This window comes from Tamandua tetradactyla, chromosome 22 (assembly GCF_023851605.1).
Source record: "Tamandua tetradactyla isolate mTamTet1 chromosome 22, mTamTet1.pri, whole genome shotgun sequence".
Taxonomy (NCBI): Eukaryota; Metazoa; Chordata; class Mammalia; order Pilosa; family Myrmecophagidae; genus Tamandua; species Tamandua tetradactyla.
The window spans coordinates 40,680,375-40,706,292 of NC_135348.1; the positions used below are offsets into that span (position 1 = coordinate 40,680,375).

Genomic DNA, 25,918 nt, shown 5'->3' on the forward strand with positions numbered 1-25,918 from the left:
ACCTTGTACAAATCACTATGATGAGCTTAATCCAGAAGAAGTGATAATACCCACTTACATAAAGATCAAATGAGCAAACATAACTAAACATTTTGAATGATATCTGGCACATCATAAGTATTTTGTAAGTGACAGCTAATTTTATTAACTGCAATTAAATGTAATTCTGCTTATAAAAGCAAATGTCATAACATTTTCATCAAAATATAATTTCAAGTTATGTTTCAGAAGGAAATGTTTTCATGAAATCAGGTATAACTACAGGAAATTATTCAATTAACAGATATTTATAGGTACTACATGTATGAAGTTTACAATCTCGAGCCTTGGAGAATTTATTTATTTATTTTACATCACAACTTTTATTATGTGAATTTTTATAATACAAACAAAAAAATACAGAAACATATATGAATACAACTAAATGCAGATGGTGACTTTTTCTTCTTTTCAAGAAACTATGATTCCCTTTTCTAGTCAAATAAAGAGACTGCAAACAAAAGCAGGTTGGTCATTAGCTTCACAATTTTTGCCTAGAAATGATCTATAATTGCATCTCCCCCTGCAACTTACCATAAAGTATAAAAAAGGACATAACGGAAAGCTTCCCTTTTGGTTCCTACCATATGAAAGATGCTATACTCTATTTTAGCAGGGCCAATAAACGGAAAATACCTTAATTAAATGCTATTACAAAAATGAAGCAGTAATGAGATTCTGGCTAAAGAGGGCACTAATGAAAATAGTATATATTTAAAGAATCCAAAACAAACAAAAACGTTGTTATAAAAAAGCTCTAGGTGCTGTATAAGCACATAGGTTTTCTTTTCCATGTGTATTTTTTTTTTTTTTTTTTTTTTTTTTTACATGGGCAGGCACCGGGAATCGAACCCGGGTCCTCGGGCATGGCAGGCAAGCACTCTTACCTGCTGAGCCACCGTGGCCTGCCCTCCATGTGTATTTTTAAACAACGGAAGTGACAAAAAATAGGGTCAAATGTGTTAAGACGAAATTACATTATTGTATATGCTGCACTGAATGAAACTTCTGTATTATAATTATCACAGAAAAGCATAGTTCGCATCATATTATGGCAATTTATTGTCAGTGAAAACTTTCTAGAGTCCTATTATTTTGGAATATCCTTAAACACTCAAACTACCAGAACATGACTGCACAACAGCAAAATGTTCTCTTGCATTAAACTGAAGAAATTTGTTTTTTCAAAAAGGAAAAAATGTAGGGAAGGCTTACATGTTGCGTACTTAGAGCTGTTTAAGTACACAACAACCCTAGACAATTCATGGCATCTTACTCTCCATCAAGAACAACAACAAAATAGCAAGTTTCGTCATGCTGTTAAATCCATCATTATGGATAAAACTGGTACAAATTGGTCAGATGGGTCCAACAAACACTGATATTCAAGCTGGTATGTTGGCAACTAATATGTAACTAGTGGTCAATAGAGGGTTTAAAAGATCTTCCTTTTCTTGTTCTTTCCCAAAGTTCTCAAAGAATTCTGTTGTTCTAATATATGTTGTTAAGCTTCCCAGTTTACTTTTTCATCCTCAAACTGAGGATGTTTTTCCTCTAATTCTTTTGTGCTGTGCTTCTAAATGCTTTTTCATTTGCTCATGGTGCTGCTGGAGCTCAGCTTCAGAGTCCTTCAGTTTCTGAACTTTTTCTCTGACCTTCATCTCAATCACCTGCTTCATCTTTATCTCCATCTTCTTCATCATGGCTACATGCTCCCTTCTTTCTTCCATCTGTGCCAGGGGGCTCTTAGTAAGCCATCCTTTATTCTTGTTATCAACTACATTGTAAGTCACAGCTGCCAGTTTTCTGCTTCTGTAGTTCTTATAGTATCCATTATTAGTGACATCTTTCAAGTCCTGCAGGTGTGTTCTTATCAACATATTTATCATAATTGTAAAATCACAATGTTCACCATTTTCAACTTCAGCAACACACCAAGGATATTGCCTTCCTCTGACTCTTCTGTCATTAACTTCAATGATAGTATTACTGCTCCTACAGCAAGGGGTAAATGGTCCTTTATCTTTCTAACAAGCTTATTTTCTTCTTCATCATTTGTTTCTGGAAATTCATATATTTTATGTTCTTGGACTTCTTTCATTATCTGTTTTTTAAACTGTCGGCACTCCTCTGGTTTAAGAGTGTCTGCTTTGGCAATAAATGGGATGATATTCACTTTTTCATGTAAGCACTTCATAAACTCAATATCCAGTGGTTTAAGTCCATGTTCTGAAGGAGCAATGAAATATAAATAGCACTGCACCCGGTTGTTTGGCATCTGTTATCTGTCCACCAGAGATTTGCAATTAGGTAGAATTCAAATTTACTATCATCAATATAACTGATGACAGGCTGCCAACAATTACTATTATCCACTGCACCTCGAAGGCCTGGGATATCAACTATTGTTAGCAGCAACTAACCACTACCTTCCTTGATTAACACTTTGATTGTTCCACCTGTACTGTCTTTTTTATTCTATGGGAAGGACCTGGATACTCTGAAGAATACAAATCTGTGAAGAATAACGAGTTGATTAATACTGACTTTCCCAATCCAGATTCACCTACTAACATAAGTATGAATTCAAATCCTCTTTTCATGATTTTCTGTATACCTGATTTGGGAGATCTGCAAATCCCACCCAGCCTTCAAGGTTCTTAGCTGCCATGGTGCTGCTGTTGATGTTCCTCTCCTTAGCAGGAGTGAATCTTGCACCTTGGAGAATTTTTTTTTTTAATCAGTGTATGAACTATATAACATAAGACAATGAATGATATTAACAAAAGAGGGACAAATCATTTCCAGATAACAGAATTCTGGAAAAGGAGATTTCTGAATTAGAACTTGAAAGGAGGAGAAGCATTTAGTAGGTATCTATTTAGTGTAAAACGGCATTCCTGGTGTATAAATCTATTCTCAATATTATAGCCAGAGTGATCTTAAGATCATGATACTGCTCTAGAGAAAAACCTCCTGTGGTATTTGCTTTCGCAAAGTAAAAGTTTAAGTTCCCACAATAGCCAAGAAAGCCCTTCATTGTCTGGCTGTGTCTGGCCACCTCACATTAAATTCAATCCAAGTACACTGGCCTCCATGCTGTATCTAGACTATGCCAAACACACTTCTGCCTCAGAGTCTTTGTACATGTTTTCTCTCTTTTCTGGTACTATTCTAAATACATCTATATGCTCACACTTCTTTCAAGTCTCTGCTCAATGTCAGTGTATCAGAGCAGCTTTCCCTGACCACCCTATATAAACAACATGCCTGTCCCTCCCCAACACATACAAGTCTCATATTCTATAACCTAATTTTGTTTTTCTCCATACTATAAATTACAATCTGACATAATTTATTTACTTACTGTGTCTCCATACCAAAGTGTAAACTCCATGAGGACAGGGAATATACACATACTTTCCAGATCAGCACTATTTAATATGGTAGTCACTACCCACATGTAACTAGTAAAATTTAATTAAAATAAAATAAGTTCCTCAGCAGCATTAGCCACACTTCAAGTGAGCAACAGCCACATTTGGCTAGTATTTCTATCTTCAAAGAAGTCTACAAGACAATATTACCTTAGATCATTGTAACACAGCAAGGATACATGTTAAATATTTGTTGCATGCATAAGTAAATGAATTAATGGAATGACAGCTCCAAATGGTAATGCTTATTTGGAGACCCTTAAGAATACAACTGGGATAGTTTCATAGACAGTTTGATAAACAGTAGTGGGGTCAGATTACAGAGGTCTCAAATGCTCAAATATAAATCTGAAATTTATTCAGTACATTATGGGAATTCATTAAAGGTTATTGAATAACAGGACTCAATGTTGATATAGAACACAAATTGAACAGCAAAGATTCCATAACAGCAATTTTCAAGGGCTGAACAGCCCACTGTTATACTGAGAACCAATGGGAAGGAAGGAACCAGGGAAGGAAATCAATTGAAAAGTTCATTTAGTCAATTTAACAAACATTTTTGAATAACTATTATATGCCTGGTATTCTGTTAGTTGCTAAAGATATAACAGTGAGGGGAAAAAAGACAGACATACCTTTGGCTCTCTTGGAACTTACTATTAGACTCATACAAATGAAATCAATAGAGGAGTGCTATGAGACTGGAAAAAAGCAGAAACTGACCTAAAGAAGGACAGTCAGGGAAGACTAATTTGAGGAAGTGATGAGATTTGAAGGAAGAGTAAATGACAGGATGGGTGTGAGGATGGGTGAAGATCATTTTTACTACAGTTTGAACTGATGGGATGAGGGTAAGCAGTTGCCAGTAATTTTTATCAGGATTGTGGCAGTGGAGACTGACAGAAGGGGAAGGAATTAAGAGATTTTTAGGAAATAAAAATTCTTGGGGATGGACTAGGTCTGCACTGTTCAAAATGGTAGCCACTAGCCACGAGTCACATATGGCCTTTGAGCATGTGAAATGTGGCTAGTCTGAACTGAGATGTGCTATAAATGTAAAATATAACCAGGATTTCATTTAAGGTGAGAAAGCAAAATATTTCATTTATGTTATTATATGAAAAGATAAGATTTTGCATATATTGAGTTACATCAAACACATTATTGGATAGCACTGGACTAGATGGTAGGAAGAGGCAAGAGTCAAGAATAATGCTTAGGTTTACAGTTTGCATGAGAGTGTAGGTGCTGGTGCCCTTCAGTGAGATAAAAACACTGGAAGAGGGGACATGTTTGGGGAGGGGATGATCACAAGTTCTATTTAGGACATGTTGAATTTGAGGTATATTTCAGACATACAAGCATATATATATATATATATATTTAGAAGCGAAATGTTAAAAGTGATGGGCATATTCAGGAAAGAATGAAAGTTAACTGTTCTCTAATCATGATCAAAAAATGGGAAAATAAGGATTCAGCAGGAATCAATGGCTCAACTAACAGCTTTGCATCTGTCTTCTCTAGCATATTTGCTAGATTCTTATTATCTGCCAGAATAAACACCTGCATATCCAGTAAGATAATCTGGTGGGTGATTTTCATTACATTCTAAAACTCATCTAGCAGAGAAAATATGGATTTGCTACCACCTCTCAGCTTACCTTATGGCCCCTGCTCCCAACTCCAATTTCTTGTATATATTTCCCAATACTTCCAATTTTTCAATACTAGGCTACCATAACTTGAGTGCACAGAAAATCTTATTAGGTTGATTCAAGAGTTTAATTTCTACAATACTAGATTCAAATTCAGCTACCATTTATTAAGTGCTAGGCTCTTTGAAATATGTTTCATGTATTTATCCTTTCACAGAGAAAGCTAAGTAGTTATTATGACATATTCTCTGAAGTTAAAAGTAGACTTAACTTTTAAAGATTAAAGAATTGAAATGTTAGGGTATGGAAATGCCTAGTGCTTTAAAAAGGCAAAAAACCAACCTCACAGAACTAAAGAAAGGTTTTCAAATGCCTTCCTTCAGTTTTCTAATTTTCTATAAAAAAATCTACACTTCAGATGGTTCTTAGCTCAGGTAAGCCCTGACACCCAGAGGTGCCAGTCTCTCCAACAACATTAACCAGTTCTATGTCCCATCCCATATCAATACCCCTTCTCAACATGAATAAAGTTAGAATGGTCATAGCCCAAATATTCCTAAAGATGTGGAGAAGGATCAAATGAGAAGGAGGTGTTATACAGAGAAATTAGGACAAGCAAATGAGTATGAATACTGAATCATTATATTGATATTTCTTTTTAGTCTCTAGTGTCTTGGAGCATCTAGAAGGAAAAACCTGAAATTACGGAACTGCAACCCATACCAAACTTTGAAATTTGTTCTATAACTACTTGTTAAAATGTACTTTAAAATTTACTGCTTTCATATATGTTATATTTCACAATAAAAAAAGTGAAAAAATCTAGAAAATAATGACTACGTTTATTTGAACACCATAATTCATAATGGAATCTTGAATAGGGAGTGAAATCTTGTTGGTTTGTACAGGTTAGGGCGATGTCCTGCTACATTCCAGAGTAATTTGGGCAGAGAATGAAACAGTATTTGCAAAATCCCCTTGAGGCACTGAGGAGAAAGGAGGAAATATTAAACTTTCCACCCGGGGAATTCCTAATATTCTCCCAAGCAGTGGGGACAACCAATTTAATAGGTCCAGCCCTCCATCTTGGGGCTTGCCCCAATGTAACTTACTCCTGCAAAGAAGCAGCTAAACCTACTTATAATTATGCCTAAGAATCACCCCCAGAGAACTTCTTTTGTTGCTTGGACGTCGCCTCTCTCTCAGAGCCAACTCAGGAGGTGAACTTACTGCCTTCTCCACTACATGGGACACGAGTCTTAGGGGCTGTAAATATCCCTGGCAACCTGGGATCTGACTCTTGGGGATGAGCCAGGACCCGGCATCATGGGATTGAGAAAGCCTTCTTAACCAGAAGGGGGAAGACAGAAATGAGACAAAATAAAGTCTCAGTGGCTGAGAGATATCAAAAAGAGTTGAGAGGTTATCCTGGAGGTTGTTCTTACGCATTACATAGATATGCCTTTTAGCGTTTTTTTTAGAAAATTTATTTATTAATTAAAAAATTAAGAAACCAAAAAAAAAATCAACATATATAATCAGTAATTCACAATATCATCACTTAGTTGCATATTTATCATTTCTTAGAACATTTGCATTAATTCAGAAAAAGAAATAAAAATACAATAGAAAAAGAAAACAAACACAGGAAAGGAAAAAAAAAATGATTATACCTACCATACCCCTCACCCCTCGTTTTCATTGATCACTAGCATTTCAAACTAAATTTATTTTAACATTTGTTCTCCCTATTATTTATTTTTATTCCATATGTTCTACTCCTTTGTTGACAAGGTAGATAAAAGGAGCATCAGACACAAGGTTTTCACAATCACACAGTAACATCGTGACAGCTATATCATTATTCAATCATCCTCAAGAAACATGGCTACTGGAACACAGTTCTACATTTTCAGGCAGTTCCCTCCAGCCTCTCCATTACATCTTGAACAACAAGATGATATCTACTTAATGCATAAGAATAACCTCCAGGATAACCTCTTGACTCTGTCTGGAATCTCTCAGCCATTGACACTTTGTCTCATTTCACTCTTCCCCCTTTTGGTTCAGAAAGTTTTCTCAATCCCTTGATGCTGAGTCTCAGCTCATTCTAGAATTTCTGTCCCATGTTGCCAGGAAGGTCCACACCCCTGGGGTCATGTCCCGCGTAGAGAGGGGGAGGCCTTTTAGTTTTAGTGTTATTAGAATAACTAGAAGGAAATGCCTGAAACTGCTGAACTGTATTCTAGTAGCCCTGATTCTTGAAGATGACTGTTAACTATATGGCTTTTACAGTGTGACTGTGAAAACCTGTGTCTGATGCTCCCTTTATCCAGAGAATGGACAAATGAGTAAAAAAAAAAAAAGAGAGAATAAATAAATAAACAAATAATGGCAGGGATAAAGGGTAAAAAAAACTTGAGGAAGACTGCAATACTAGTTGGTCAATGAGAGGGAGGGATAAGGGGTATGGAATGGAAAGATTTCTCTTTTTATTTTTTTTTGGAGAGATGCAAAATGATCATGGTGATGAATATACAACCATGTGATGATATTGTGAACCATTAATTGTAAACTTTGGATGGACTGTATGGTGTGTGAAGTAACCTCAACAAAATATTTAAAAAAGAAAACAACAATTAAATAAAAAATACCTACCAATATTTTCAGAAAAATCCAAATAAATTATATATCTATTCTCCATCAAAGCTTTTAAATGACAATACTAAGGGAAATAATAAACACATTATATCATAATTTAGATCGATGTATAACTTTTTATAGAAAAGGACATTCAGTATATTTTTTGTAGATTATTTGAACTATTTAGAAATTTCATTTCGTACCTAAAGAAAATGGAAAGTTTATGGTACAACTTAAATCTGTATAATCCAACGTTGATACCCGAGGGATAGGTTCCAGATTCTCAAAGAATGCCACCAAATCCTAACATCCTAAGCAGGCAATGCTTCTAAATGACCTAAGTCATTCACCACTTAACCTTTAAAGATAGCCCATTTTTTTCCCTTTCATCTTTCCCTTGCTAATTCTGTGATAAGATCATAATTATTATTTACAGCCTCTTCTGCTATCATTGTCCAAAGGATAAGAAACACAGTAGCTAGATTAATGATGACCTGAGAGGGCATTCAATAGGTTTAAATCAAGAGGTCAGCCCCTTAGATTTCCAATTTGGCTCTGAATCCAATTGTTAGTAATCCAACTGTTGAGCAACTAGTTTCTACTATGGTTGCCAGGATATTCACAGAGCAGGACTTCTCAACCTTGGCACTACTGATATTTTGGGCCAAATGATTCTTTGTTGGGAGATGGCTATGTATTGCAGGATTTTTAGCATGGCCCTTGGCCTCTACTGACCTAGATGCCAGGAGCATTCCCCTTGCTCAGTTGTGACAACCGAAACTATCTTGTCATACTGTCGGACGTATTTAAGAGGAAAAATCATTCCTGGTTAAGAATCACTGCCCTAGAGCATCATTTCCCAAACAGTATTCTGTGGAACATTATTTCTAACAAGTGCTTTTGAAAAAAGGGCTTCTGTGTTCAAATAGTTTAGGGAACATATCCTTTTCTTGGAGAATTTCAATGCCTATAAACAAACTAAGAGATCTGAGAAGTTCTGCAATAAAGAAAGTATATGGGGTGGGCCACGGTGGCTCAGCAGGCAAGAATGCTTGCCTGCCATGCCAGAGGACCTGGGTTTGACTCCCGGTGCCTGCCCATGTGAAAAAAAAAAAGTATATGGTTACTGTTTCCCAAAATTAACAATTTGTTAAAAGTTGCAGTAGCTCTAAAAGCTGGTGAATGAAGGAGGATGTTCTCAAAAGAACAGTTGCTATTTACTTTCTACCTTATTATTTTAACATAAAGACTTCTAGTATATATAATTTAGTAATAATATAAAGCTTCCAACCTTTCACTATGGACAACAGACTAAAAAAAGAATAAAAAAAGTTCAGAACTTGAGCTATTAATAGATATCACTACACAGTTATTAGCTATATTATTAAAAAGTCCATCAGTTTGAGAATTTTCTTATAATTTATCCAGTTCAAAGACAAATATCATTGCATAATAATTTTAAAGTTTTTCTATGACTGCCTGGCAAACTACCCATCCACCATCTGCTTTTGCAAATAAAGTTTTATCAGAAGAGCCACGGTGATTAATTTGTACTGTACTGTCACTGCTTTTGCACTACAACTGCCAAGTTGAGTAGCTGCAATCGAGACAATAGGACCTGCAAAGCCTAAAATATTTACACACTCTGGCTCTTTATAGAAAAACTTTGCTGACCCCTGACTTACAGAGTTCCTTTTTATAAAATTATCTGACAGAAAAGTGAGATTTATTGCCAACATAAGAGACTCAAATTTTAAACATTAATAAAACAATCCAAAATTCAAATTTCCATTCAGAGAACATTTAACCATTCTAAAAAAAACACACACAATATTCTATGCATGAGGCATGTAACTTTGCAGACATTATCTTATTTCTTTATTCTCATAGTCCTAAGAAGTATCAACACTATTTTACAGACATGGAAACTAAGGCACAGAGAGATTAGATAAATTAAGATACCCAGCTATTTACTAGCAGAACTAGAACTTGAATCTAAGCCTTCTGACTTGATAGAACACATTATACTGTTCTTGCATATATGTAGATTATACTGCCTTTTAACATTCACCTTCAGAAATCATAAAATTATTACTGATGGGGAATGTAGCAACTGCGTAACTGCCTCCTAAAGGTAGGCATACATAGTAACAAACAAACAAAAAACACCCAAAAACAACAACAACAAAAAAAAAACCCACAACCAAACAGCGAAAGACCCAGTCATTCCCTTTTGTTTTAACAAAGAAATCAACAGTGCCTCCCCAAACCTTGGGACTGTGGGATGAGGGAGGGTGGGTAACGAAACCTTCTTGGTTGGAGAGGCAGTAGCATTCCCAGTAGTTAAACTTAAGAGTTTTTAAGGGTAAAGAACGTTGGTAGGAGGAAGTCATCAGTAAACCTACTAACACTCTAACAATTAAAACATTTACTAAGATAAATTAGTGACCACATACTAAAGAGACTATCAAATGGCATATTAACCATCTTAAACTCATAATAAATAATATTCTATAAATAATTTTTATTTGGCATTCTTTGCCTTCTATACACCTTCCAGGATTTCTCACTCACACAAGACAATGACTACGGTTCATTTTGTTCTATTATAAGTAACATTCATACTAAAAGACTTTTTATAGTCTTAGCTCTGGCCATGCCAAAGTGTGAGTAATCTGCCCCTCTCTTACCTCAGCACCCTTAGCATATCTGATTTAAAAAAAAAAATGAAGGTATTCATTGAATTTGTTTACAAATAGCAAAATAATAAATCATTGTTTATCCACTGTTGGGATACTGTACAGTCATTAAAAAGATAAGGTAAATTAGTGCTATATGTAGAGATTTGAGATATCCTCAAAATATTTTGAAGTGAAAAAAAAAGCAATTTGCAAAATATATACTGTTTAACTCCATTTTTGTTAAAAAAAAAGCAACAACAAACATCCAAGTTATGTGTGTGTTCTCACATATTTATATAACAGACTAGAAACATACATACTAAACTTGAGGAGGCTGCAGAAGGAACAAAAGGAGGAAGACTTATTACTTTGTGCAATTCTTCAGCATAAATAATGACACATAAAGGTTAAAAGAAGATTATAATAAAACATACAACAAAACTAACTCAAATAATACAAAGAATATAAATACCTACTCCTCCCCCAAACTGCCACACCATGAAAAGTCCTTCTACCCAGCTATATGCATGGGTTAACCTTTGTGGTTTGGCGTTCTCTATGTAGTTACTCTTAATATCCCAAAGCACATGATTTCTACTTTCCTGTATTAAGGACACTATATTACATATATGAAAAGTAGCATATAAACAATATTTTTCCTTATTTTCAGATCATTCTATGCTTAAAAAGAAAGAAAGAATAAATAATGAGGATAGAAAACCAGAAAACTGAATACTGATTGATCATCCAAAATTTTGGTAATAGAATTTACAATATACCTGACAAAAGTCTCTTGAATGGTAAAAAAAAAAAAAAAAAAAGTTTCATTAAAAAATCAATTTTTTTCTCATAAAATATGTTAATGAAATTCTAAAACACTCCAGACATTAAAAGTATCCCCCCAAATTCTCCAAGAAATATCCATTAATAATGTATTTACACACTGCTTTCCCCCATGTTCATACCAAAATGTATGAAAATAATTTTATTTTATTTTTTTTACAAAATAAGATTCTTTGCATGTTATTAAAATAATTAAAACTTATTAAAATGAACATTTTAAGACGCGACAATATTTCACAGAAACTGGCCTAAAATACATGAATTTATTGATGCAGAGGAAAGATAATTCTCTGTACAAGTGCCTAGCCTAATTATGTGTTCCTCTGAAGGTGTTCTCTCTCTATTAATCCAGCATGTATACCTAAATCTAAGGATTGCTTATGGACAATGAAAAGACTTTGAGATTCTGGGATCAAAAGAAGCCAGAAACTGAATCCATTTTATTACTTACTAGTTCTCGGTAAAGTTACTTCACTTTCCTTTAGGATTCTTACCAATAAAAGATAGCTAGTATTACCAAACTCAGAATTGTGATATCTATGACAATTCAAGCACAATGCTTAGGCACACAGCCACCACTATTATCAACACAAACATGTCAGAGTTGACCATATGCTTTAATGTGGTATTGAATGAGCATTCTTGGCTGTAGTTTTCTTTTCCTATGCCTGAAACTAATCACCTTAATATAATTAAACTGGGATGGAAATTTCAATCATCACATCTATACTTGATTCAATAATACAAGCATGTCTATGGCCTTTAAAATGTGCACAGTAAGTACTGCCACTTCTAGGAATTTATTTGAAGAGGTTAAGGATAAAAATTTATTTGCAAAAACAGATACCTGCAGCATTACTTCTCAGAACAAAATATCATTTACAAAGAAAATGTCCAATAAGGGAGGGATTAAATTAAGGTAATGATACAAAAACTAAATCAATGGCGCTTGTATTTTCTACAATGAGCATGCATTATTTGTGTAATTTTCTTTAAAAATAAGAAAATCCTCAGAAAAAAACTGTCTATTTTTCTTCTTGAACTATGTATGAGAAGACAGTCTGGTATAAGCATCCAACCATACAGATGGTGAACTTAAAGGACAAAAAGGTTAAATTACTGGCTCTTGGTCCCATGCTTGTAGGCTAAAACTTAATTCTCTTTTTCATAAAAAAATCCTGGTTTCTACAAGAGTCCTTCCTATGTGGACAAAATAAAGGATGTTAAAGAACAAACAAAAAATGTGGAAAAGCATGGATGCATAAACCAACCACATTGAACAGCTCCTTCCTTTTGCCCACAGGATCTCTTTTTAATATACTTACAACTTAGAAATACTGCTGTCACATTACATTGATATCAGCAATGGAATGTGGAAACATTCTTTTTTTTTTTTTTTAAAATGCAACTTCATTTATTTGGAGACAGTAGAAAGGTTTAATTGCATTCTAATTTGAACACCTAGGTTGGTAAGGAATCCCTTGAAACTTCTTTTGAAGATCTGAGTTCTTCTAACTGTGGACTGGAACTGAGCAGAAACACACGTCAAGTTTCCCTTAAATCATTGCTTGGGCTCCAGGGAAGGTGCTGGACACTTCCAGTCAACAAGCAGCTTACTGGTAACAGCACCTCTTAATGCTGGAGCCTTGTTATTCGGAAACAAGCCGCTTCACTTTCAGCTCCTTCTAGGAGTTGGATCTTAAGCCCATCCATCAGTGGGTATAGAAGATAGATGAATATGGCATCATCAGGATAACCTGCATTTGCCCCAGGGAAAGCTGAACTCCTCAGGACTGGTGACCGTACACTGGGGCATCACTGTAAAGCTGAATTTGTAAACCATCAAAGGGTACTGTCTAGATGAAGCACCACGTGCTCTTCCAGGGCCTCGAATCACTGGCTCTTTGCAGAAAGCTGGGTCTTGTTCCATCCTACTAGTAAGCTCTTTTGAGATGAACATTTCAACCAACGGGTTCTTTTCAACTCAGACGTGTGCCTGAATCCTAGCAAGATGAAAAAAATGAGCTGGAAACATTCTTTTGAAGAGCTAATTTATATGTGTTATTAAATACTGTAGTGTATTAGAAAGTTATACTGCCTTTACATGAGAAGCACTCAGTAAAAGTAAACCAATCAAAGTCCAGGACCAGGAAGGGATAAGTTTTCACTCAAATTGAGCCCCCACAAAGTAAATACACGGTGTGAGAACACAGGACCACCGTAAAAGTTAACACCAAAAGATATATTCCTGAAGTAAATGATAGTGCATGGCCCTTTGAACTGAACAATCAATGGAAAGAGGAGCAGAGTTGCAAGCTAAGTGAAAATATGATCATTCCACCTTCGAAACTGTCAAGTTTGGATTAGACTAATTAGATCTAGAAATTATTGCATTTCTTACATATAAATCACAAATATCACAGCAAATCCCTACCATATGGAATCAAACTATATGCCTAAGAATAGTAACTAAGAGCCTTCTAAAAGACTCAAATGAGTAACCTAATTTTTTGAGGAACTCTCTCTGCCTGTCTGGCCAGGATCTTTACAGAGTTAACCCTCACAAGTAAGGAGATTTCTGAGCCTGAAAATGAAGTATCTTTTTTACAGTTTTGGTCTTCATCCTTAGAAATAAGGCTTCATGGATTAGGGTAATGCCCACTCCACCTCTCAAATCAAGTCCCAGAAACCGAAGAATGCCCCTATTTACTTCTACTCTGCTCAAAGAAAAGAATGGAATTTTCAGATACATCTCTGGCAGAAGCCTGTATTTATTGTGGCTTTTAAAATAATATAATATTCCGTACAGATGAATTCATAAATATTTCACAATTATTGCTTCAGTCTCTCAGTGCATAAAAACCTGAAAAGTATGCAAAAGGAAGAGTTCTAACAGTACTATGGGATTAACTGACCTATGTCCATATTTGAAAATATAAACATCTAAAAATTCTACCGAATACATGTATCTAGAAAAGAAATACAATGCATACATCTAAAACCTTCTAAAAAGTTCTCTGAAAGAAACCAAGGCACGGACTGCTGTAAGTAACCTACTCTTTAACAACCTCCTGGAAATTTTAAATTTTAAAACAGACTCTCGACCCAGAATTTAAATTATCAGTAAACTGCAGTATTTTAGGCTTTTAAAAGCTGAGCTTGATGCTGATCTTGGTTAATATTAGTGTAATAATATTTTGGGTCATTTCAAGGGGACAAATTAATTTTTAATTACCTTTCCATAGAATGTGAGATAATACATGCACAGCTGGTTTCCCAATAAAATTACTGGAATCAGCAACTACAATAAGAAGCTCGTTTTTCATATCCCAGTCTTAATTATATTCTTTGCCAAAAACTTCCCATAGCAGAGAGAACTGGACATGCAGAAACATGTTTCCATCACAGTGCCACCTCCTCTAAGTCCTTCATCAAGTGGTCATAATAGATCCATTCACTATCATGTTTATACAGAATAGTCACCCGCGAATCTCCAAGGTTTCATTCTCTAAAAAAACACTTTTGGAAGGATCTAACCCCACCACTTGCCTTTAACTGGTGTACATTACCGAAACATGAAACCAAAGATTACCATCCTTGATTCTAGCCCTACTGAAAAGGCCGCATGAACCTATGCGCCTGGAAACCGATCGGATTACCTCCAGCCCTCAGGGACACTGGAGTAAAACACCTATGCCACTCTCCTTCCTCCCAAAATGGCTTTCGGGGTCAGATGAACCTGCAATCCGTCTTCTAACGGAAGTCTAAGCCTTCACTTTCCACTTTTCAGAGAACGAACTACCACCCACAGAGCTGGAAAAGAGGACGCGCAGAATGAATGAACCGTCCACTTCGCCCGCAGGCAATGCAGCGGCCCACGGCCCACAACCCGACGCAAGCTCCGACAGCCGCAGCCGCAGACCTTTCTTCAGCGGTCAGGACGCCAAGGGGATCCCACACCGAGTCCTCCAACAACCCGAAGCAAGCGTGCTGGGGGGACAGTGCTGGGGGCGACGGGGTCGTGTGGGTACACCTGGGAGAGACGCGCCAACCATCAGAGCTCAGTCCCTTGTCCTTGACCGGAAAGCGGCTCCGCGAGGCTAGCGCGACCCCCACCCCCGGCTGCCCCCAGAGGCTCTGGAGAGGCAGCTGACTGCACCTGTCACCCCAGGGCTCGGCGCGCAGGAAAGCAGCGGGCGGAACAAACCCAAGGGTCGGGAGAAACCGTTTCTTAGGCTCGGAATGATGCCGGTAAGAGGCACTCACGGTGTACACCTGTCGCTGTACTCATTGGCGATGGTCTCGATGCCGCCACTCCTAGCTACGGCAATGTAGCAGTTGAGAAAGCCGAGGTCAATGCCAACCACGGACATCCCGCCGCCTAGAACTCGGGGTGCTGGTGCAGAAGCCTCCCGTGCCGGGACCGCGTCCTTTCCCGAGCTGTCCCTGCTGGGACTGCGATTCCTACAAGAAGCAAAGAAGGGATGACCCAGAGTCGCTACGCAGTAAACCTAGGGCCTGGGCGTCGGGGAGCCGGGCCGCCGGGAGAGGCCGCCCGCGCCGCAGCCCCTGCCGCGCCCGCTGCCTCCGTCTCTCTCCCACTGCGGTTCGGCGGCCTCCAACCGGCAGTTATTGCGATCTGCGCCTGCGCACTCGGCCGCCCGCGAGGCGAGCTAGCCGCCCGCAGCTGGTCCGGGCTCCAGCTTCGGCCGCTTCCGTCAGCGCTCGGGCAACGGCTGCCGGAGGAGCCACGGGTTCGAGAAAGATCTGGAAAAATGGAGGCAGCTGGGCCAGCCGGAGTTGGGGCGGGGGGTGAGGGGAGGGAGAGGAAGGAGAAGCGGGGGGGAGGAGAGGGGTACGGGAAGCAGAGGTGCCTGGCCCGCCCTCTTGCCGCAGCTGGCGCGCCGCCTTCGGGCTAGGTGAGGGCGCGAGGCCGCCGCCCGGCCGCGCGGGTGTGCTAACGTGCCTGAAGCGGCCTTTGTTTCCTCGGCAACTAGAGGCGCGCCTCCTTCAGCGAGCCGGCACGGCTGAGGAGTGCCCAGAGGCCGGCGCGCAGGTGCCCCGGCGCCACCTTCTCGCCGCTCCTCCTCGGAGGGGGCCGCCGCCCGCGTACACCCACCAGCAGCCTCGCCGCCCCGAGGGGCCCATGTGCCTCCGGCCGGCGCGCTCCGAGTGTGGGCCGCCGCCCGCCGCCGCGCCCCGCTCTGTGAGGTGGCGCCCTTTGTGCTGCGCGGGGGCCGCCGCGCCTTAGGAGGCCGTGTCGCCTCCCGTGGGAAGGCGAGGGAACGAATTTGAGGGGTTATGCTGTTTCCTATCAGGTCTTGTAATACCAAAAGCCGAACTTCTGCCGAGAAGCGTGAGATGCTGACAACGTTCCCTTCACGCATCTTCCTTTACACCATTCTGGAAGATGCGGCCTCCGCCAACCCTGACCTCAGATAACCAGTTTTACAGGAAAGAGACCTCAAGTCTGCGTGTCACCAGGACGCTGGCACACCAGTGCCTCCGCCTCAGCCTCTGCCCTCTGGTCCGCAGAAAGGGTCCGAAGTGGTCCGGCCCGTCGTCCCTCTTGTCTGGCCACACTCGTCCGTCTGCAACGTAACCAAGTTACATTTCACACTTACGAAGTCTCCTGCTCCTTCCTGCTCGATTCTTTCTGGGTTTTCTGTTCCGTGTGTGTTGCTGTCTTGATAATAGGCGTGGATTCTTTACCAGATTCTTTCGTTCTCTCATTGTCCCTAGATTTCCACTTCTTGAAAGACCTGACACTTTGTACTAACATCAGTGCTGCAATAACAGCACCAGCTAGTGTGGCTATGGCGCCTGCTGCTGTTACCATGAGGAACACGAAATCCATTTTCCAGGGCGAAACTGACGAGAAAGGAATGTTCGGTATTGGGTCGACACGGGTCTTCCCACGTTAGAGAATCACGCCTCTCCTCTCCTGCGCCGTCATCTCAGGGCACACCCGAGGCCTCCGCCACAGCCGCAGGCCAGGTCTCCCAGCAGACAGTGCGCGAGCAGAGCTGGGCACGCCCCCCCCCCCCCGCGGCGCCCCTGGCCCCGCCCCCGCCCCTGCCCCCCGCAGCACCCCTGGCCCCAGCCCACACCTGCCCAGTGGCTGCTACCGGCTCTCTTGGGTTACCCCTTCGGCCATCATTCTTTTGTGTCTGTCAGCCACCATCTAGAATTATTTCAGAGCATCGTGAAACTCTCCTTGGACCGTTTATCTGTCTCTAGCCACGCTTTCTGTCTGTAAAAATTGAGGCTGTGAGGATGATTAAATTTTGTTAGTTATTATAGTTTGGTTTATTTCTTGAATCAATATTGGTTTTTATTCTTACAGAAAATTTACCATTTCATATAGTTTTCAAATTTGTTGGCATGAAGTTATTCATTTACAATTTTAAAGATGTCTTCATTTGTATTATTTGAATATCTTTTTTCTTGGTTCCTACTACTAGTGGTTTGCTAAAAGAACCAGGTTTTCTTGTCCTCTTTATTGGTTTCTTTCCTTCTGTACTTTTATTTTTATTCTGTTGTTCTTCCCTGTCACTTCTCCCATCAGAGTCTATTTTTCCTTTTGCTTATATTATTTAGGTTTCTAAGTTAGTGTTTATTAGTTTGCTTCTTGCCTCATCTTCCTGCCTTTTGGGTTGTTTTCTTTCAGTAAGTCAGCATGATAAACTGTTAGTTTTGGGCCAAAATCTTATTTAACTTTAACTTTTGAATAATTTACCTGAGTATAGAATTCTAAATTGACAGTTACTTTCCCTTATCATTTAACCACCATTGTTGTTGATGAGTCTAAATATTACTCCTTGGTAGGTCATCCATTGACTTTTTTCTTGCTTTCATATTTTGCAAGTTCATATTTTATTATCCTGAGGTTGAATGGATTATTGAGTTCTGGAAAAATCTCAGATATTTCTTTGGTTATTGTCTTGTACCCCTTCTTTTAGTCTCTTCCAGATCCATTAGACATGTAGGATTTTCTCATTCTAACCTGTGACTCTTCTTTCATTTTACTATGTTTTTAATTTCAAGCACTCTATTAACCATGATGTTTTCAAACTTGCCTGTGTTTACATACTGTGTTGTTTTATTATTCCTGTTTCTATTAGTCACTTTAAACATTCTAATTTTACAGTATTTTTTCAGAGTATACTGTCGTATTTCAGTCTCTGAAGTTCTAATTCTGTTTGTTACCATATCCCAACCCTGCCACACAGTGCTTTTATTTCCTCATATGATTGTAATTTTTTGACCATTTTCTGTGAAGGCTTTTTTCTGTGGAATTTTTGTGTGCTCTGGGTTGTGGAAGTGTCCCAGAGAAGTTTTATATTTGTTTCTACCAGACCCCTGAGGGAATTTCACTGGTCCTGGAAGTTTTAATATTTTATTTGGAGTTTGTGATGGTTAAGTTTGTGTCAACTTGGCTAGGTTATGGTGTCCAATTGTTGGGACTGATTGTTAGTGTGAGAGTACTTTGTGGATTTAAATCATTAGTCAGTGGATTGCATTTGTGGCTGATTACATCTGCAATCAACAAAGAAGACTGCCATCAGAAATGAGAAGTCTCCTCCAGAGTAGAGGGCCTTACAAGGGAGAACTGCTAATTTCAGCAGTCAGAAATAACTTCTATCTCTATTTCAGCCAGCCAGCTTCTTTCAGAGTTCCCAACTTGCAGCCTGTGCTGTGGAATTCAGACCTGCCAATTCCCATGGTCACTGAGCCAATTCCTGTAATAAATTTCATATTTATATCAATATCCGGTCAGCTTATCTGGAGAACCCTAATGTAAGGAGCTCTCATACCTACAGGTAGGTATATATATACACACACATATATATATATATTTTGCTGTGGCCCAAGCCTGGGGGTTTTGATTTGCCTCCAAGTGGATAGCAATCCTCTGTCTACTGTGATTTTATGCATATTTTTCTATTTCCTCTTAAATGAAGTACCCTGCCCCAAGTTTTTTAAGCTTTATTGGATGTTTCTTACAGTTGGCAGCATAGTGTACCTTAGTTTCAGTACCCCGACTTTACTAGGGTCCAAGTTCATAATTCCTATCACCATGTGGGTATCAAAACTGCCCTTAGGTTCTGTATTTCTGAACCCTGTGGACTGCTTCTTTAACTCCCACCTACCCTTCTGACCTTGTGTATCTTGTTTCTTCTATCTGGGTATTTCCTCTTTTAGCTATCAAGCTTAGGTGGTATTAAAAAAAAATCATAAAATTTACATACATTTTATCCAGCATGACCATGTGTTTGTGGGGGAGGGGCAGCAGTGTCGTTCAATATGCCATATTGCCAGATATTTAGTACATATACTTGTAACAAAGGTTTGATGATCCTGAATCTATTTCAACTTGATAATTGCTATAATTGCTGTTTAACATCTCTAACATCAGCCTTTCCTTCATTACAGTGCCAAGCTATCTTCCTAAAGCATTGATTTCACTTCACTCACTTAATTAAAATATTAATGATGGTTCCCCACTGCCTAAATTCTTCACTCCGGTATTCAAATCCCTTCACAATCAGACTCCCAGTTCTACTTTTTCAATTGTCATTCCTATCATTTATCTACAACCCAGTCTGGCCACATGCTGTGGCCCAAATATGCCTTGGGTTTTCCCACCAAGTTTTTGTGCTATTATCTTTGACAAGTCTCCAATTTCTACATGTTCTAAATCTCCAATATTGTTTAGGGCTCAGCTGAAAGTATGAGAAAGCCTCCCAAGACTGTCCCAAGCTGGCTTTGTCTCCTTCCTTTGCTTAGTACTTATGTTTCTTTTGGTATTTATCACCTCCTGCCTCTACCAGTTATTTGTGCTGTCCATCTCCTTTATTATTTATGATAAATATGAATATGAATGATAAACATTATGGACTTTACATGAGGAAATGTAATGTTGTTTTTGTATGCTTCACTAGCGGGCTTGCACTAGAAGGTGCACAAAAAGTAATTGCTGAAATATAGCACTTTGCCTTACAATAAATGCTATAGTAAGGATTTGTATAGAAGTCTAGAAGCTTCTGTGTTTGACAGGCTAGTTTTTAAAATACTGTTTCAGTTTGCTAGCTGCCAGAATGCAACACACCAGGCTTTTAATAAAAAGGGATTTCGTTAAAAGTGTATAGTTCTTCAGAGGACAGGCAGCTAACTTTCAACTGAGGTTCTTTCTTACATGGAAAGACACAGGGCAATCTTTGCTGGCCTTCTTTCCAGGCCTCTGGATTTAAACAACTTTCCCCAGGGTGATTCCTTTCTGCATCTCCAAAAGCCTCGACTGAGCTGTGAGTGCTGAGATGAGGTATACTGAGCTGCTTGGGCTGTGCTAGTTGAGCTCTTTCATTCAAGCTTCCAGCCAATTAAATCAAACATCATTTATTGCAGCAGGCATGCCTCCTAGCCGACTACAGATGTAATCAGCAACAGATGAGGTTCACATGCCATTGGCTCCTGTCACAGCAATAGAATCAGGCACCTTCACCTGGCCAAGTTGACACCAGAACCTAACTACCACAAATACTATAAAATTTTCCATTTCACCATTTTTAAGTTGGTGGCATTATTACATTTACAATGTTGTGCAACTGTTACCATATCCAAAATTTTTTCATCACGCCAAAATGAAACTTTGTACCTAATAAACAATATCCATCCCTGCCCCACTTTAGCCTTTGGTAATGTTGTAACTTCTACTTTGTCTCTATGAATTTGCTTAGTCTCAATATTTTGTAAAAGTGGAACAATACACTATCCTTCTGTGTTTGGCTTATTTCACTTAATATTTTCAAGGTTGATCCATGTTGTAGTATCAGAACTTTATTCCTTTTGATGGCTAAATAATACTCCACAGTATGTGTATACATTTTGTTAATCCACTCCTCTGGTTGTCCAGATTTTCCCTCCTTGAGTCAGATTAGATAATTTGTTTCTAGGAATTTGTCCATTTCATCTAGATTATCTAATTTGTTGAAGTATAGTTGGAGCACTTAGTTTTTTTTTTTACTTCTAAAATTGTATAATATAACATATATACAAAGCAAAGAAAGAAACACTCAAATCACTCTTCAACAAGTAGTTATAGAAGAGATCCCAGAGTCTGTTGTGGGCTACCACACCATCACCTCAGATTTTTCCTTCTAGCTGCTCCAGGACATAGGAGGCTAGAAGGAATAAATATCTTATCATCACAATAGATTTTTTTTTTTTGAAAAATAACAAATACAAAACTGTAATTTCAAAGCACAGCACAACAATTAGTTGTAGAACAGATTTCAGAGTTTGGTAGGGGTTACAATTCCACAATTTTAGGTTTTTACTTCTAGCTGCTTTAAGATACAGGAGACTAAACCAAGTATCAATTTAATGATTCAGCCATCATGTTTGTTAAACCCTGCCTTCTCTGTATAACTCCACCATCACCTTTGATTGTTCTGTCCCGCGTTTTAAGGGTATTTGGGCTATGCCCATTCTAACTTTTTCATGTCAGAAGGGGCTGTAAATAATACAGGATAGGAGATGACACTAGCTGATGTTCTGGAAAGGCTAGGCGCTCTAGGTTTCAAGACTTATCTGCCAGGGACCCATCTGGAAGTTGTAGGTTTCTGGAAAGGTAGCCTAGTGCACAGAACCTTTGTACAATCTTACATATTGCCCTAGATGTTCTTTAGGATTGACTGGAATGGTTTTAGTTGGGGTCTGGCAAGTCATGATAGGCAGTAACTTCTAAGTGAAGCTTATGAAAGAGTGACCTCCAGAGTGGCCTCTTGACTCTATCTGAACGCTCTCAGCCACAATTACACTTCTTTTCCCCCTTTTGGTCAGGATGGAATTGTTGATGCCACGCTGCCAGGGCTGGACTCACATCTGGATCACTTTTTTAAAAAATCCATTCTGCAATCTCAGTCTTTTGATTGGAAAATTTGAACCATTTATAAAGTAATTATTCATAAGGATTCACTTTTGCCATTTTGCTGTTTTATCTGTGATACTTTTTTGTCCCTCATTCACCTCATTAATGCCTTCTTTTGTTTAGTTGATTTTTTTAATGAACAATTTTTACTTCATTTACATTTCCTTTTTTGTATATATTTTAGATATTTTCTTTGTGGTTACCATGGGGATTACATTTAATATCCTAAATTTGTAACAACCTAGTTTGAACTGATACCAACGTAAATAGCCTATGAAAATTCCGTTCCTATACTGCTCTCTTACTATGTTCTTATTGTCACAAATTGCATTTTTATACATGGTATGCCTAATAACACAGATTTACAATTATTTTTATGCATTTGTGTTTTAAACAGGTAGTAAATTTAAGGTGGATTCAAAGACCAAAATGCAATACTGGCTTTTATATTTGCCCATGTAGTTACCTTTACTTTCTTCACATGGTTTCCAGTTATCATCTAGTGTACTTGAGAAAGCAACTGTTTTGTGACCTGCAACCCCTCCCTGGGCTTGCCCTAATCAGAGCTCTGGACCCAGCACATTCCTTTTGGATGCTGGGAAGTGAGCTCATGCTTGGCCCAGGTCCTTCTTCCTTATAAGGACAGGAATCCTCCTGTGTTCCAGTGCACAGTTAAGTTCTTTGTCTTGCTTAAGTGTATGCATCATATGGCACCTGGCCAACCTTACTAGCCTACCTATTCCCAGCTGAAGGAACTCTCATGTTGCAGTACAAGAGGGATGTGAGCAAACAACTGACCTGCATCAGCTGTCGGGAGGAACCCACCAGTCACGGGAGATTGACACCCACAACTGAAGCTGAGCTTCCTTTTTCTCTATATGGGACTAAAGTATTATTCCAACCAGCGCTTGTGTGTTGTGACTTCTGTAGTGACTATGTGTGATGGTTAGGTTTATGTGTCAACTTGGCTTGGTAATGGTGCCTGGTTGTCTGGTCAAGCAAGCACGGGCTGTGGATGACATTTTGTGGACTTAAATCATGAGCACACTGGTTGTATCCATAGCTGAGTACATCTGCAGTTGGCTAAAGGAAAAGTGTCTTCTGCAATGAGCTACACTTACTAATCATCTGAAGACTTTTAAGGAGAATTCAAGAGAGAGCATCTCTCTCTCTATGCTTCAGCCAGGCTGCCTCTCCTAGGAAGTTTCTTGAGGACCTCCGCTGGAGCTGCCAGCTCACAGCCTGCCCTACAGATTTTTGACTCTTGCATCCCCACAGAAGCATGAGACACTTTCATAAATCTCCTATTTACAGATATCTCCTGTTGGTTCTGTTTCCCTGAGAACCCTAACTTATATACTACGATATCGTGGTATATGGTGTAGGCAGAATTGTTTGGACTCCCACTCTTGGTGACTGGCATTACCTTTGCTCTTGCCCATGTAGGGCCTTCTCCCCTGGCAGTAGCCCAGAGCCTTGCTTCAGTGGTACTCTTCTCTAGAGTTATGACAAAGTTGGTTCTGACAGTTTCTACTTGTTGTCACTGCTGCTAGATATTATAAAGATATTAAAAAGAAGCAACATATTATTATATCAGATTTGTAGTTTTAATATTTTAATGACCATATTCAAATATTGTTTTCTTTGTAATCCTTTGTGTTTTATGCATTTAAAAACTTTAATGTGAGCTGTAGGGGGTTAGATGGTGAACTAAGAAAGGTCGAATTCACTCCTACTCCAAGGAATAGTGATGGGAAGGGGACTGGGATGGTGATTCCAGGGTATAAGTGCAATGGGAAGGTCTTCTACACCACATAGGGAGGACCTGGCTGCAAAAGCTGAAGAACTGAAATGCAGTGAACAGGTGAGACCGTCCTGTACAAAAAGCCTAGCACACCCCTTTTGAACCGGAAGCCTAGAGCCCTCAGGAGTGCCTGCTCTGGGAGACAGGCACAAGGAAGTAAACCAAGCCTCATTCCTTGAATTAGCTACAATCACATGCACCGCCCCCATCTCCTGACTCCCACACATCCCATGCACCTGAACCCTGGCACTCGCCCCCACCACTGTGCTCCAAGAGCCCACACCCCCACAGCCCACCATGTGTCCCTGCCCCATAGCCCCATCCTGTACACATGCACACGCCTGCCCCACCTCTCCCACACAAAGGCACAACCGCAAACCGACCCCCCCAAGACCTGCGCCCAGCCACTTGATCCCTGCTTCCCCTCCCTGCCCCCAGAAAATACAATCACACAACCCTGCCCTGACCCCTGATCTCTGTGCACCCTTACATCAGCATCTGGCTGCCTCAGATCAGCACATACCCAACACCAACATATTCCCCAGCTCAGGGCAAGAGCTGACCAGCACATCAGGGCCACATTCACCTCCAGCCCATGTAGGCACAACCCCCGCCTGCTGCCCATGAGCTCTGCGCATGTGCACACAAGGGCTCCCGATCCCAGACCCATGCTCGTGCAGTCACATTGTCCTGGGCAAGTACCCATATATCAGTGCACTGACCCCTTGACCGCTGTATCCTACCCCCTGCCCTGCACACATGCATACCCTTGCCCCACCCCCAGGCAAAAGCGCCCTGCTCCCACACCTGGCAGGTACTCATGTGTGCATCTGTGTTACACAGCACATGCCCTGCACATGCGTGCACCCCTGCCCTAACACCACCCGTGCCAGGTTCCAGCCCAACTGACATCATTCCCCCCTCACCAACATCATACATCTTCCATGACCTGTGCCCTGCCCCTACACACTCGTGCATCTGCATCTTGGCCCTCCTGGAACTCTCCCCCGTGCCAGGACATGCCTGCTCTCCCTGTGCCCTGACCTCTGTACCCCATACCCCATACCCTGATATCCACAATTGCCATGCTCCACTCACATCCTGCCTGCATACCAGTCCCTGTGCATCCACACAGCTTCCCAATTCACTACATTGCACCCTACCACTGTGTCCCAAATACCACAACCTGCTCCTATACTCCAATGCCTGACTGAGGTGCACCCCCACCCCCACATCCCTGTACCATACCATATCTCCATAACTCCACACCCCACAGTCCACGCTCACAGGCACCAGTGTAGTGTACCTGACCCGTGCCTATACCTGCAACGCAACCCGTCACAGCACTGTTGGGCTCTACATCCTGCGCCACATCCATCCCACAAATACAAAGCTTTAGACGACTGAAGGAAATCAATTTCCAAAGTAATCCTATCAAGATATTTACATGCCTCAAAGACAACAGAAGATCACTAAGTAGATCAATACGCAGGCAGATACAGCCCTGCCTAATGACCAAATTAAAACACCAAAGGAGACACAGACTTTGGAACAACTAATGAAAGATATTCATATAACTACTACATAAAATCAATGGGATAGCTAATGACATAAAGGAGATCAAAAAGACATAAGACCATAAAGAGGAATTTGAAAGAATAAACAGAAAAAGAGCAGACATCCAGAGATTAAAGATGCTATAGAACAAATACAAAACATACTAGAGATACACAACACCTGATCTGAAGAGGCAGAAGAAAGAATAGGTGAACTAAGGGCAGGACAACTGATTTCAAACACACAAAAGAGCAAATGGCAAAAAGATGGAAAAATTTGAGTTGACTCTCAGGAATATGATGGACAAAACAAAACACAAA

The 25,918-nt window shown here is 39.8% G+C and overlaps 1 protein-coding gene and 1 pseudogene across 5 annotated transcripts in view; both read right to left on the reverse strand.

Moving 5' to 3' along the window:
- HSPA4L (heat shock protein family A (Hsp70) member 4 like) overlaps positions 1 to 17,324 on the reverse strand; it is a 64,245-nt gene extending 46,921 nt beyond the window's left edge. The window contains exons 1-2 of one of the 5 annotated variants that reach the window (XM_077140074.1): positions 16,929 to 17,323; positions 15,571 to 15,768 (exon numbers count right to left, since the gene is read on the reverse strand). In XM_077140074.1, the coding sequence (XP_076996189.1) occupies positions 15,571 to 15,768; positions 16,929 to 17,161 (431 nt within the window). In that variant the 5' untranslated portion in view covers positions 17,162 to 17,323. The other 4 variants (XM_077140076.1, XM_077140077.1, XM_077140078.1 and 1 more) reach the window with 4 other exon arrangements.
- LOC143666346 (septin-7 pseudogene) lies at positions 845 to 7,457 on the reverse strand (annotated as a pseudogene).
- Positions 17,325 to 25,918: the final 8,594 nt, after the last annotated feature.